The sequence below is a fragment of the Tupaia chinensis genome, unplaced genomic scaffold (assembly GCF_000334495.1).
Source record: "Tupaia chinensis unplaced genomic scaffold, TupChi_1.0 Scaffold000318_1, whole genome shotgun sequence".
In the NCBI taxonomy this organism is placed as follows: Eukaryota; Metazoa; Chordata; class Mammalia; order Scandentia; family Tupaiidae; genus Tupaia; species Tupaia belangeri.
This window is the reverse complement of record NW_006159811.1, coordinates 4873456-4888755: the sequence shown is the minus strand read 5'-3', so window position 1 is coordinate 4888755 and position 15300 is coordinate 4873456. Positions and strand designations below refer to the sequence as shown.

The window sequence follows — 15300 nt, the reverse complement described above, 5'->3', positions numbered from 1 at the left end:
TCTGACAAGTGCATGCACCCTATGGCAAAAAACTAAAATAAAACAAAAGAGTAGGATTAGGCCCTGTTAAAGAGATCCCAGAGAACCAGCTAGTCCCTTCCATCACATGAGGTCACAAGAAGAAGGTATTTTCTGTGAACCAGAAAGTGGGCCCCCACTTAATCTTCCAATGCTTTTGATCTTGGGTTTTCTAGCCTCCAGGACTGTGAGAAAGAAATTTCTGTTGTGTGTAAGCTACCCAGTTGATGATGTTTTGGTGTAGCAGCCTGGAATAAGATAGCCAGCCACTGTCCAGCCAAGGACCGTTGATGAAGATGTGGATTATGCCAAATTCCCTACTTGAGTGAGCCAAATTCCCCCATTTCTTCCATTATTAGGTTGGAGGGCCCTTAGAGAAGTCTTCTCCAGAAGGTGAAATTAGATTTGCACAGTATTGCAGATGTGACCAGAATAGCCAGAATAGAAGTAGTCTTCAATTCCTGTGGTCTGCGGCTAAAAGATAATTTGGTTAAAGAACTTTTAACTAAATTCAGCCTTGGCTTTGTGGAAGAAAAGTATAATCCTCAGATAACTCATGCTGGAGGACTCAAAAGAAGATGAATATAAATTATTTATCATGTGCCTTGAACAGATAAATGGAAATTATTCTGAGGAAGTTGTTTATATTAATGAAGCCTTTCTGGGGACTCAGTGTTTTGAGCACAATCCAGAGAGTTGGTTTTGCAGCTTTTGTCAGAGAAGCCCTGAGTGCTCAAAGAGACGGGAAGAAAGATACAGTGGAGTCGTTGGACACATTGGTGTACGTCCTTCCTTTATATCAGCACCCCCTGGCTTCTGGAACATCCCCCAAACCTCCCAGGATGCAGAGGTCACTTTGATCTCTGGGCTATTGATACTTGAAGAAGCCACTTCATCAGGCAGCCAACAGTCCAGTACAGGTTTTAGAGAAATTCATACTTTGGGATGTGATGGCATTATCCCCCCATCTGCTCCCAGTAAACTCATTCAGCTATTTATTTAGCCCTGATTTAGGAGCTAAGCCATAAGTGAAACAAAATGTCTCGACCTTTTATTTTAGAGAGAAAAAAAAAACAGATATAAATAGTGAGTGATTCTACTGAATGTTAAGTGCCCTAAAGGGAAAGGGCTCCTGGGATGGAGAATAACAGGAGCGGTCCTGCTCAGATCAAGTGCCAGGAAAGACCAGAAATGAAGATGATCACTAAGGAGAAGACTAACGACGACATTCCAGACAGAGGGAGCAGCAGGAGCAAAGGCATTGAGTTGGGAAAAAACTCACTGAATACCAGCTGGGTTTTCAGAGACCTGGAGCGTGATGGGCAAGGAGAGAGTACTCCAGATGACGGCAAAGAAAGAGGTTGGCCAGCAGTGCCGGGCCGTATGGACCAGAGCAAGGAGTCTGACCTTTTTCAGTGTCGAATGAAGGGTGTTAGGTAGGAGGGTGATGGGATCTGACTCAGATGTGGGAAATGGCTAGATATGAGTGACAGGAGGGAGCGGAGAGGGAGACTGCTGCAGCTGTCCACCCAGGAGAGCTGCGACTGCACTTTGGACAATGGCAGCAGCACAAAAAATCTGGGGAAGGTGGGCACATGGAATTATTTTATTCTGGCAGTCTCCACTGGCCTTGCTGACGGATTGGATTTGAGGGGAAAGGAAGAAGGTATCAAGAGACTCCCAGGCTCCTGGTCACTAAGGTGCCTTTTGCAGTGATGTGGAAGTTTGAGGAAACAGAGCAAAGTGGGAATGAGACTGGAGCCAAATTACCTGGGCTCAAATCCTGCCAGTGCCACAAACTGTGTGACCTTGGGCAAGCTTCTCAACCTCTCTGTGCCACTGTCTTCTCCCTAAGTAGGGGCATTACAGTACCTATGTCATACAGTGATTTTGAGGATTAAATGAGCAGGTGTGTGAAAGTGCAGGAAGTACTCCATAAGTGTCACACGGGGAAGAAACAGCTTTGGAGGAACCAGTGAGTTGATATGTGAGATATGGAAACATCCCTGGAGCAGACCATGAACACATAAGACCAGTGCAGGCTGGGGTTGTCAAGGTGGATGGCGTGTGCCTCCAGGAGTGGAGGAAATAACCCACAGCAGGATTAGAGGGAAAGAAAAAAGTGGGGACCAGCAGGTGTCATAATGGTTATGTTGCTGAACTCCCAAAATCCTGAGAGGAGAAAGGGGAAGGGATCGTGGCATGGCCATCCTCCCTGGGGGGAACTTTCTCACTTTCTATCTCTCTGTCTCTCTGGCGAGCACATGCACCCTACAGCAAAAATCTCTCTTAAAAAAAGAAAAGGGTAAAGGAGTTAAGTTTAAGGAGGGCCTTTATAGAGTTCAGGCAAAGGGGAGGACCTGGCGAGGGAGAATACACGCACGCTGGAGAGGCAGGAGACTAGGCAGCGAGGCGCAGGAGCCAAAAGAAAGCAGGTGCTGCATAGGTTAACTGGGAGTGCCACACACTTCAGAGGGGTCAAGGCTTATCCTTGTTGTAACCCCAGTTTCATGAAAAACAACATAACTTGCTTGTTTGTTCCTGTCTTCCCTAATCTCTGGATCACATCCATCTTTCAACTCCAGTCCACACCCTCCTCTCTTATCACATTCCGATGCTCTTGCTCTGAGACTGCCCCTGATGAAGTCACAGTGTTTGAAAAAAGAAAAACAGAAAGTATAAACACTTGTCATTCAGTAAGCACAAGAACAAGTGCCAGCCTTTCTTTCAGACTTCTGGGTGCATGACGGTGATGCCCTGCTGTCAGCCTCACTCCTTCCAGTCTCCCTTCCCCTGCAGTCCGACTTGCCACCCCCTGTTCTCTGTACTGGCCTCTGGGCTGCAGCATGGCCTGCGGCGATGGGAGCCTTGTTTGCCTGTCGTATTCCTTGGCCGGCTCATTGCCGGTCTGTGGGAGAAGGAACGCCCCTCGTACCTGCCCTGCATAGGAACTGGGTGGCTAGCAGTCCTTTCTTGGGCTTCTTACCTGCTGTACAGCATTAGCTTCCTAGGCTGCTGGGAAAAGTGTCACACTGGGTGGCTCCCAACAACAGTTCTTTCCCAGTTTCAAATGGAAGAAGTCCGAAATCAAGGCATAGGCAGGTCCATCTACCCACTGCCACCTGCAGGGAACCCCTTCCTCGCCTCTTCCTAGCTCTAGTGGTCTGTCAGCAGTGTTCCATGTTCTTTGACTTACAGCTACATACCTACAGTCTCTCCCTTCATCGTCACATTCTTCCTGTAGGTCCGCATCATTATGTGACTGTCTTCTTATAGGAACGCATCATTTTGGAGTAGGGGCCCAACTCTATCTTCCAACATGACCTCATCTCATCTGTTAGGTCACTGGGAAAGTCAGGACATATTTCTCTGTGCAAAAATGTGTCATGACTTTCCTGGCCCAGTAAGTATGATAATCTGTAATAACTGTGTCCAGATATCTCAGTCTGTGACAGTGTGGGTTGGACTTCACGTTTCTTTTCAGGGTGGACACAACTGAATCTGTATTATCTGCCTGCCTCACTTTTCAGGGCCTTTGACAGTAAACTTACTTTGGTTTTGAAAATTGCTATTTGAAAAATCAAGCAAAAATCAAGCATGAAGTCTTACATGTTCCAAGTTTCAGTGTTTTTTTTTTTTTCCTTCTGCGGTTTGCTTTATTTTTCCTAGTATCATAAAACTTTATCACCTAACAAGAGTGTCTTGATGTCGAATAGAGAGTGATCACTTCTCCCTGGCTTTTTTTTTTTCTTTTTGAAATTTAGTTGGTTTTTGTTTTTGTCTTTTTGTTTTGTTGTTGTTGTTTTTGGCTTTTTTTGGTGATAAGGCACTTTCACTTGCCAGAGAGACAGACAGAGAGAGATAGACTGAAACCGAGAAACTAACCCCCAGAGGGGATGGCCATGCCACAATCCCTCCTCCTCCCAGGGTTTTGGGCACACGTGCACATACAAGTTTCAGGCCACAGGGTGTGGAACTTGAACCACAATCAACCACATGGTAGCGCAGCACCTTAACCACTACACCACCTGCTGGCCCTCTTCCTGGCTCCTTGAGAGCTCCTGAGTTCTGGAGTTTTATTGGAAGTTTTGGTATGAAGCCTTTGCTTTTGGATACATCCTCCAAAGGGCTTCTTTTTTTTTGAGAGAGAGCTTTTTGTTATACGGTGCATGCACTGCACTCACCTGAAAGACAGAGAGATAGAAAGTGAGAAATCACCCCTGAGGGGGGGTGGCCATGCCATAATCCGTTCTACTCCATTCTCCTCTTGGGATCTTGGGCATGCATGCACATGTACCTGGTGTGAGTTTAAGCCACTGGGTCTGGGACTCAAACCGTGGTGGGCTACATGGGAGTTCAGCGACATAACCATTATGCAAACTGCTGGTCCCCTTCGAAGGGCTTTTTGAAGTGAGGAATTTGGCTTTGCTTTACCCTCAAAATGTCCCTGCAGCAGCTGCTGCTATTCTTGCTCTGGAGCATTTAGCTCTGAATATGTTTCATGTCAGCAGGGTTGGCATTTCAGGTTTTTCTCTTACTTTCATTCTTCTGAGTATAAATATTTAACTTCTTGCAAACCTAGTACACTTTGCATGAAGAAATAGGTACAACTGACCTTAGTGAGGCAAGGACAGACTGCCCCACTGCCCCGGGGGTGGTAGCAAACAACTCCCTAGGCCCAGGTTGACCATATTGGTTAATTTCAAGGTATGCACTATGGCTTCTCTACACAGCATAAATTTTGAAGATCAGTGAAAATTATATTGGCATGAAGAAGATGGTTCAAGTGAGATGCAACCTAATCTAGTAGTCAGGTGCAAAGACAGAAGGTCACTTACTGGCTGTATGAACTTAGACAAGTTACATAAGCATCAGTTTTATCATCTGTGAATAGGACTTACTATATCTAGTTTATAAGTTTATTGTAAGAAGTGAATGTGCTAGCGGGGAATGTGCTTAGCTTGGTTTTTGGCACATGGTAAGTAGTAGCAGTTGTTCTTACTATAAAGAACAATTGTTATTTTCCTCTCTATTTAGACATTTCTTGCTTTAATTTATTTTCCAACTGGTTTCATCATCATTTTCCTTTGGGGGCATCTGAAGGTCAAGTTTGAGAAAAGGAAAGCAACCAAATGTGTTTATGGAATGGAGATGGAAATCTGATTAAGCAGGACTTTTGTTTTAAGTGGACTTCGACAAGTATTTATGCAGTGTCCTGCACTAGCAGTGACCCTCTGTTAGGGCACTAGTTGCTGGGAAAACCTAAGGCAAGTATTGATTAGTTACTTAAGTGTCAAGGAATTAAGCCTGCAGTGAAGCAGGCAATTATAGTCAGCTTCGTTTGGCTGTAATAATGCCAACATTCCTGAAACAGTGAGTTCATCACCAGATTCTTTGTCTTCCACACCCATAACTGGTTTGCTTATTTTTGCTTTGACTTTCTAGGCAGTTGAGAATGAAATAAAGCAGTGGTTCTCAAACTTTAATGTGCATTCAAATCATCTGAAGAGCTTGTTAAAAAACAGTTTCGGGGGGCTGGCACCAAGTGGTGCATGAGTGGTAGTTAAAGGGCTAGATCCCACATGGCCAACTCCACGGTTCATGTCCCGGACCCAGTGGCTTGAAAACATGCCGGGCAGATGTGCATACATGCCCAAAATCCCAAGAGAAGAATGGAGGAGAAGGGTTGTAGTATGGCTATCCCTCTGGGGGTGGGGGGTGAGTGGGTGGGTGGTAATTTCTCACTTTCCTTTCTCTTTCTTTCTCTCTCTCCCTCTCCCCCTCTCTGTCTCTTTCCTCTGAGCACACACACCCTAAGGCCAAAATCAGAAACAAAAAGAAAAACCACAGATTTGGAGTCTTAGACCACAGTTGCTGATTCAGTAAGATGAGGCCTGAGAGTTTATGCTTCTAAATTCCCAGGTGATTCTGATGCTGAACCACACTTTGAGAACCACTCAGATGGAGAACCCCCAAGCCACTGTGATGTGGCTTAGAGTATGGGGCATTTTGGTCTTAGGAATTGGGTTTAAATTCTGGGCTCTCCTTATTAATAGAGTTCTGTTAAATCGATAATCTCTTCAAGATGGACTTTCTTCCATTTTTAAATGGAAATAATAAAACTTACCTCGTTAATGTCACTGTAAGTGTTAAATCATTGTAAAGTACTTTGTTCCCTGCCTATCATGTATTAGTTTTGAAAGATTGCATTATATTCTTTTATTGTAATTTTTTGTAAGTCAAGTGAATATTTCTGAATAATCTGGATGGACAGCCAAGTCTATCCAATAAATAGTATTGTTCATTTATGTAACCAAAACAATTTAAATATTGCACAAATATTCTACTTCAGAATTCCCGTGTCCTTTTTCAAGCTGGTATGTACATGTAGTGTTGTGTGTGTGTGTGTGTGTGTGTGTGTGTTTTGTGCTTTTAATTAAACAAGTTGTTCCTCCCATGTAATCCTTACTAGGTAGAGAGTTGCATGATGGTTTGGGAATTTCATCCTCCTCTGATTTTGCCCATTGGAATGTTAACATAGAGGGCAGTGAAAAATTCCCAGCTAGAATGTAAACCCTGAGTTTCCATAATTAATGAACAACTAGTATCTGATCACAATTGGGTCTTGTATTTAGAAGTAGCCAGGATCTGTGCTTGGTACAGAAGCACCTGGGAACCTTCTTTAACATGTAGAATCTAGCAGTCCATCTCCAAAGAGTATGATTTAGTATATGCATGAGGCCTAGTCCTACGCAGTTTGAAGTTTCACCCTAGGTGGTGCAGAGACTGCTTTTCAGGAAACACCAGGAATGATCTGCAGCAGCCTAGACTACATTCAAATTCAGGGTCTAGCTCTGTGAAATTGAGCAAATTCTCGTCTTATCTCTTGGTGGCATTTATGTGGGCTGTAATGCAGGATATAGTTAATATTATAATAGTATTACAAAGTACCTAGCATAGGACTTGGTGTGAAGTACCAAAATGCTCAAATATTGTGGTGATTCTTCTAAAATGCCAGACATGGTAGGTGGACAGATAAGATAAACATAGAAGTTTATAGGTGAATAGAACTGAAATGAAGCAGAGAGGCTCTGTGAATCCATAAAATATTCATTAAACCTTAGAGAATCTCCAAGATTGTGTTAAGGTGACTGATTTCTTACAGGGGTCTTCACATTCACAACTAGTTTCTAACTCATTATAATTACTTCTTCAGATTCAAAACTCTATTTTGGGTGCCTTACGATTAAACCATGTTTGATTGTAGTGAAACAAATTTTTCAATCTAATCTATTGAATCAATAGCCTATCATTTTTAAGGTGCCAGAACATTAATTTTCCATTCACTTTAGTGTGACAAGATAATGTCCTTTCATGAAGATTTAAGCACTTCAGGAGAATCTAAATGAAGCCATATTAATATAAGACAACTGAGCCAGTAGTATTCAGTTACAAGAAATGGCTGTATAAACAGAAAACAGTATTATTATAAAGACAGAATTTTTTTTTTTAATTCAGAAAGTGAGGAAATACCATGGAAGTACATGTTTTCTTTGATGGTATCTTCTCTCTCTTTTCTTTCTGTTGCTAAGATTTTTGTTATAGGGTGTGTGTGTTTACCAGAGAGACAGAGAATGAGAGGAAAAGTGAGAAATCACCCCCAGGGGGGGATAGCAATGCCATAATCCCTTCTCCATTCCATTCTTGGGCTTTTGGCGCGCACACACACACACACACACACACACACGTGCCCGGCATGTTTTTCAAGCCACCAGGTTCGAGGCTAACCATGTAGTCGACCATATGAGATCCAGCACCTTAACCACCATACTGCCTGCTAGCCCACTTTTTTTTTTTTTAAGAGGTTTTTGCTATAGGGCGCGTACACTCACCAGAAAGACAGAGAGACAGAAAGCAAGAAATCACCCCCCAAGAGGGATGGCCATGCCACAATCCCACAATCCCTTCTCCTCCATTCTCCTCTCGGGATCTTGGGCACGCACGCACATGTGCCTGGCATGAGTTTAAGCCACTGAGTCCGGGACTGGAACCACGGTCAACTACATGTGAGTCTAGCAACATAGCCATTAAGCCAACTGCTGGTCCCTGCTGGCTGCCTTTGGTAGTCTCTTAAGCAGTTTGAAAATGTTTTATTTTTTCTGTAGTATGGTCTTTCCCAGCTTACTGAGATTTATGTGCTTAAAATAATTAGTATGTCATTTTGTACTTTCATGCTATTCCTGAAGACCTATGATGTCAGTGGAGCTTTCAAAGGGAATTTATTAGCCACAATTGCCCATCCATTAAACAAAGCTTAAGAATAGACAGTCCTAATGGGGTTTTCATTTATGGATCCATTCATATAGGGTTCCCTAAGGAAATGGTCAACATTAATTAAAATATCTCTAAGTCTGTAAACCATAACTACTCCTGTGTGAAATGCAGTGAAAAGCCTTGAATCGTCACTGGAAAGCAAAGAGGATGTAGGGAATTTCAGCTCTTTTGTTGCTTTCATGCAGATGCCACTTTAAAGGAAATATTCTTCACAGTCCCCAGGATGAACCCATATTTTATATTTGTAGTTTGTTACATAAGAGAAAAAAGCAAGCTGTATTACATATATGCTATGTATCATATTGTCTATTTGTCTATGGAAGGGGTTCTCTTTTGAACCACTTCTAAAAAAGTAGGGTATGCAAACTACAGATTTTTCATAAGTTTCCTATATGTGCATGATAATACTATAGCATTATCGAAGTTCATGTGCTAGAAACTGAATCCCGAGTACAATAGTGTTGGGATGTGGGACCTTTCAAAGGTGATTAGTTCATGAAGGCAGAGCTGTTATCTCAGCAATGGGTTAGTTATTGTGGAAGCAGGTTCCCAATTAAAGAATTAGTTCAGCCCCTTCCCTCTCTCTTTCACACATGCTCTATTGTTCTTCTGCCTTCCACCTTCTTCCATAGGATGATTTCCAAGAAAGCCCTTACAAATGTGGGCGCCTCCACCTCCAGAACTGTAAGAAAGAAATCTGTTCTTTATAAATTACCTAGTCTCAGCTACTCGGTGATAACAGCACAAAATAGACTAAGAACTCAGATAATAGAAACGAAGTTGTCATTTTGAACTAGTAAGACATTCAAATATTTTCTCCTAGGTTGGGAACCGAGGAACGGTGAGAGATTATCCAGGATTTAGCCCGTCGATAGATGCTGAGGCTATCCATAAGGCAATCAAAGGAATTGGTACGTGATGCTTTACTCTTCCAGTCCTTTTTTTTTTTTTAAGATTTTTTTTCCCCATAGGTTGCATGTACTTGCCAAAGACAAATAAAAGAGAGAGATCTCGGCCCCCCCCCCCAATTCTCCTCTTGGGATTTTGGACACTCATGCACATGTACCCAGTGTGATTTTTCAAGCTGCCAAGCCCAGGATCCACATCACAGTCAACCATGTGGGAATTCAGCACCTTAACCACCTCTGCCACCTGCTGGCCCCTACAATTCCATTCTTAAGGTTCAAGCAGATAGGAAAGTTATGGTCAAAAAATGCCCAGTTCAGTTTGTCCAGCTGGCTTATTCAATTAGAGAAATTGTTAGGGATTTTTAAAAATTGGGAAACATTGGAAAAGTACAGAGAAACATGTCTTATTAAATCTTAACATTTGCCACATTTGCTTAGTATTAGAAAGTACCAACAGGGCCAGCAGATGATGTGGTGGCTAAGGCGCTGGACTCCCACATGGCTGACTGCAGTTTGAGTCCTGGACTAGGCAGCTTACTTTCTCACTTTCCCTCTCTCTGTCTCTCTCTGGTGAGCACATGTGCCTATAGCAAATTAAAAAACAATAGTAAATTAAATTAAATAAATAAGTACCATCACCATTGCTGCCAACAGCATCAGTTGTAACAATCATATTAATAAGTCATTGCAAATACAATCCCTGTCAATTCTTCCTGGATTTCATTTTCACTCTATTCTCTAGATAGAAACACCATCCTCAATTGGAACTTATTGTCAGGGAACTTTTAATACCATGACTACATGGGTGTGTACATATTGTTTTGCATGATCTCAAAAAGAATAAAGCAAAATGGAATCATCCTGTATACATTCTTCTGCAGTTTATGTTATGTTCTTGAGATTTATCCATGTCGACATGTTTAGCTCTAGTTCGTTAATTTTAACTGCAGTAGTCTATTGCATCACTTTATCATAAAATGGGAAAATTGATGGGACATTTACATTGCCTACAATTCTTTTCTATTACCATATAAAAATACCGCAGTGAATATTCCTGCTTATGTCTCATTGTGTACATTTGCTAGCATTTCTCTATAATATGACGAGAATTGGGATTTCTAGGTTAAAGGGGATGCCTATCTTCAAACTTACTAGAAATCTTGCAAAATGAATATAGAGAGTAGCATTCTTTCCAGTGATGTGTAAGACTTCCTGTTGCTCTGTGTAGTCAAGCACTGGCTACAGTAACACTGCGCAGATTTCCCAATTGAGTGGGTCTAAAATTGCATCTCATTCTGTTGTGTATGCGTTTCCTCTCTTCTCTCTACCCCTCAGTATTGATGTAGTCAAGCAATTTTCCTTTGTTATTTGCTTCCTCTTCCATGTTACTTCTTTATATATCTTATCTATTTTTCAAGTATATTGTCTTCTTTGTGGTTGGCAAAAGTTGGTTTTGTAAAGTTTGTTTATTTTTCTATGAGTGAGAGAGACAGAGAAAAAGATAGTTCCCCCAAGAGGTTCTTGACACTGCCATCTGCCCCTAGCCTTTGCCAGCGCTTGATCATGGGGATGCATATGCCCAGTTCACTCAGGGAGGACTTTGGGTGCAAACCTGGGACGTTCCCGTATCAGTCATCCTTGCAGAGCATCGTGTTTTATTAGTGTGCCACCATGTGGCCACAGCAAAAGTCTTTTTTTTTAATGATATCTGAATACAAATCATTTAAAAAATTTCCAGCCATAAAAAGGTTTTCTTCCAAGTCTATGATTTTCTTTTAATATTGGTTATAGAATCTTTTATTGAATAGGATTTTTTCATTTTCGTGAATCAAGTTTACCATTATTTTTCTCTAGGATTTCTGCTTACTGTATCTTTTCCATAATGAGATCATTAAGATATTATCCTTCATTTTTCCCCTAAGTCTTTTATTTTTCGCACTGTGATCTCTAATCTACATAGAATGAATTTTGTATATAGTATTTTAAAGTATCTAACTTTATGTGGTCTCGAGGGGGTATTTAATTGTCCCAGTATACTTTATTTAAGAGCTCATTCTTTCCACACTGATTTATAATGCCCTCTGCTTTGCATGTCTAGGATTTCCTGCATATTGTTCTCACTTATGATGCCGATCTCTGTGCTGTTCCACTTGTCTATTTGCCTCCTGTTATCCCAATATTATATTGTCACAACTGTTATAATTTTATCATGACACTTCATGTCTAGTAGGGCGAGGGTCTTGGCTCTTTGCTCTCCTCTCTGAATTTCAGGATCAAGTTCTATTAACTATACTATTAGTACGTCATGTTAGTGTAATATTTTCTGCCTGTTTGGGGTTTATATTTTTTTCCACTTTAAAATGAGAGGTATTTCTTCTTTAATCTCTTTGATTGCTCCACTTAAACCCAGTGTTGAATAGACTATTCTGAGGTTAGCATCAAATGGAAGAAATGAATGCTCTTTAAATTCTATTGCCTATCTTTCTTGACATTTTGTTTCTTCATAAATTTTTCATTTTGGCTTGCACTCCCATCTTGAAAAGGAGATTTTTTGCTTGTTCTGACATGTTTTGAGTCCAGAACCAGATTGCATAATGGATTTGCATTAGGGAGCATGTCAGATCCAGCCTCTGAATCACCAGGCAGTTTGCTTTGGTTGTTAGTATTGAGCATCTGCAAAGTTAGGAATTGAAAAACTGCCAGGGATACCAAGTACATTGTGCGTAGGTAGGTGTATTTGGAATCTAAGTGCATAGGGCATAAAGACACAGGGATGGGATGGAGAATGAAACCAGAGACAGTGAACTAGTATATGAGTCAAGGTGCTTAAACTTAATTCCAAAGGTTACAGAGAGACATTGGGATTTTAGCCAAGGAATAACATAATTAGATTGCTTAAAAAAAGATAAGAAGGAGACCAGCAGTTAGCATAATGGCTATGTCACTGGACTCCCATATAGTTGACTGTGGTTCGAGTCCTGGACCTGGCGGTTTAAACTCATGCCAGGCACATGTGCATGCTTGCCCAAGATCCCGTGAGAATGGAGGAGAAGGGATTGCAGTGTGGCCATCCCCCCTAGGGGGTAATTTCTGGCTTACTGTGTCTCTGTCTTTCTCTGTCTTTTTGGCGAGGGCACACACCCTATAGCAAAATCCTCACCCCCCCAAAAAAAAATATATAGCAAGAAAGATAGGTAGCAGCATACAGGATGATTTTATGGGGGTCAAGTAAGGGGGAAATTTAAGAACCTGCAGAGGAGAGGACAAATTCGAGAGATGCAAATGATTGCTACAGTATAGGGAGTAGGAAAAGAAAGGAGTCTAGAGTTATTCGCAGGATTTTTGGTTGAGTGACTAGGCGTGGTCGTGTCATTGATTAGGAACATAGAATGAAAGGCAAGTGAGAGGAAATTCAGGGGATTCGACTGGGGCTTGCGGAGCTTGAGATGATCGTGCAGTTGGAGGTATCTAGTAGTATGACTGACAGAGGGGCTGTTTGGGGTACAAGGAGATGGTCATACTCAGAGCACAGACAGGCTTTAATTCTACAGTTATTAATACATCTTCTTAAGATATAGAAGAACACAAGACCAAAGATATGGAATGACAGCATCTTACACTGGGAGACCCAACCACTGAGTGCACAGGTTCTTTTGCCCCATCATCAACATAGATTGTTTACCACTGCCACGGACCATGTAGACAGGGGTGGAGTCACTTCACCATAGAGAAGTTGAGTTCTAATTGGTCTTTCATACCAATCTAGTGATACAGTGATGCACAGCAAGGCCTACAAGCCAACTCACTCCTGAGCCAAGTGTAGTCCTCTACAGCAAATGAAGTGCTCACAACTTCCCACCTTGATCCTAAAACTATAATTACCAAGAAAATAGTGACCACGAGGTCATTCTTGGGCTGACAGCATCAGCCCTGGCCTGATGTTTTATTTACAGACAATTGGTGATATCCCAATGATACATGCATGGGACCAGCAGGTGGCATGGTGATTAAGGTGCTGGATTCCCACATGGCCATCCACAGTTTGAGTCCCAGACTGGAGGCTTGCTTTCTCACTTTCTCTCTCTCTCTCTCTGGTGAGTACACACGCCCTATAGCATATTAAAAAATAATAACAATAAATAAAACTAAATAATTCTTTTTTAAAAAAATAAGTATATGGCACATGAGAGAGATGAGGGCCAGAGAGAATGTTATGTTTTGGAGTCAGAGACTTGGGCCCAGTTCTCCGTTGTACCACTTAGAAGCTGTGTGACTTTGGCAAGTGAGATAAGTGTCTTCATTTGAGGGACATCTAAGTCCTACTGTGCAGAGCCCCTGTAAATATTTACTATGACGATGCCTGGTACACGGGAGGTCCTTAATAAGTGTCCGTTCCTGAGCTCTAGAGGAAAAAAGGAACTGGATATCAAGTATGGAGATGAGAAATGAAAGATGGTAAGATGGTAACTAACCTCATGAAGGTGAAAAAGCTGTAGATGGGAGTATGTAGACAACAATTGTTTTCTTCCTCTCGCCTCCAAATGAAGTTAACTTTCCCAAAAGCTAGGCAAACATACTAGTGTGTGTGGGGGGGCAATTCAACCTGGTTAGCAGCTGGAAATGAAAAATGAAAATGGCTTATTGCCGTCTCCTTTTGTTTCAGGCCATTGATCATGTTTCTTTTGTTCAGGACAGACCCTGAGCGTGTCCAGGTTGATGGTGGGGAAAATCACTTCTGTTTTGTTTAGGGACCGACGAGCACATGCTCATCAGCATCCTGGCCGAGAGGTCGAGCATACAGCGGCGGCTGATCGCCGAGGCATACGAAGCGGCATATGGAGAGGTACGACCGATCAGCGTGACTGACATCCCGTGGTTGCTCCCGCATGATTTCATCCGCAGATCTTTTCAGGTCGAGTGTAACAGAAGGTGCCCTGGGCATGCATTCAGCCTGGAACCCCAATTGTGGTTTTGCATTTCACTGGCTGAGTGGCCTTGGCCCTTACTTGATTGATCTGGGCCTTAATCTCTTCACCTGTAGCCTAACAAGAATTGCCTTAGATCAGTGGTTCGAAACCAGGAGTGATTTTGCACCCCAGAGGACAGCTGGCACACGTGGAGATACTGTAATGATTACAGATGGGATAGGAATCAGAGGATGCTTCTGGCACCCGTGGACAGAGGTCACAGGTGCTTCTGAACATCCTGCTAGGCACAGGACAACCCCTGCAACAGAAGATTATCTGACCAACTATCTGACTGTCCTGTCCCGGGTGATCTAATATTTCTTCTAACTTTAAAATATTAAAATAATCAATGTAAATGTAAGTTTAATTCATTCAGCAAATGAAAACATACTAAGTTTAAGAAACTATATGTGAACAAGTAGTGGGCCAGCCATTGGCATGGTGGTGAAGATGGCTGGTCCCACATGACTGACTGTGTGGTTCAAGTGCCTGACCTGGTGGCTTGTAAAACATGCTGAGCATATGTCTTTGTGTAGACAAAATCCCGAGAGGAGAATAGGGGAGAAGGGATTGTGGCATGGCCACCACTCTTGGGGTGGGGGAGGTTGTGTTCTCACTTTCTCTCCCTGTCTCTGTCTCTCTCTGGAGAGTGCATGTACCCTATAGCAAATTTAAAAAAGAAAAAAAAAAGTAGGACTTGGTCTTTGCCAATAGATGCCTATTCAGCATCTATTTATTGAGTACTACTGTGTGTCAGCAGATATCCTAGACACTGGAGAGACCCTGGTGTAACAAGCACATACCCCCTTCTTTCATGGAGTTAATGTCCTGCTAGAAAAATAATGAGCAAATAAAATAAGTTCAGAAATTGGTAAGCACTACCAAAAGAGTAAAGTGCGGTTATATGATGGGCAGTGACTGGCAAGTGACTCCTTTAGCTAGGGTAGTGAACAAATGCCGGTATGAGGGGGTTACCTTACTCTCAGCCAAGACTAAAACAGTACTAAGGGTTCTGCCCTGTTTGATGACTGAGGAGCATTTTTTTCCTTTTCTTTTCTTTCTTTTTTTTTTTT

General features: G+C 42.1%; 1 protein-coding gene across 1 annotated transcript in view; it reads left to right on the top strand.

Annotated features, from left to right (window-relative positions):
• ANXA3 (annexin A3) overlaps window positions 1–15300 on the top strand; it is a 76170-nt gene that overhangs the window by 15123 nt on the left and 45747 nt on the right. The window contains exons 3-4 of the mRNA XM_006151464.3: window positions 9176–9263; window positions 14009–14103. Coding sequence (XP_006151526.1) covers window positions 9176–9263; window positions 14009–14103 — 183 coding nt within the window. The remainder of the gene's footprint in view (window positions 1–9175; window positions 9264–14008; window positions 14104–15300) is intronic.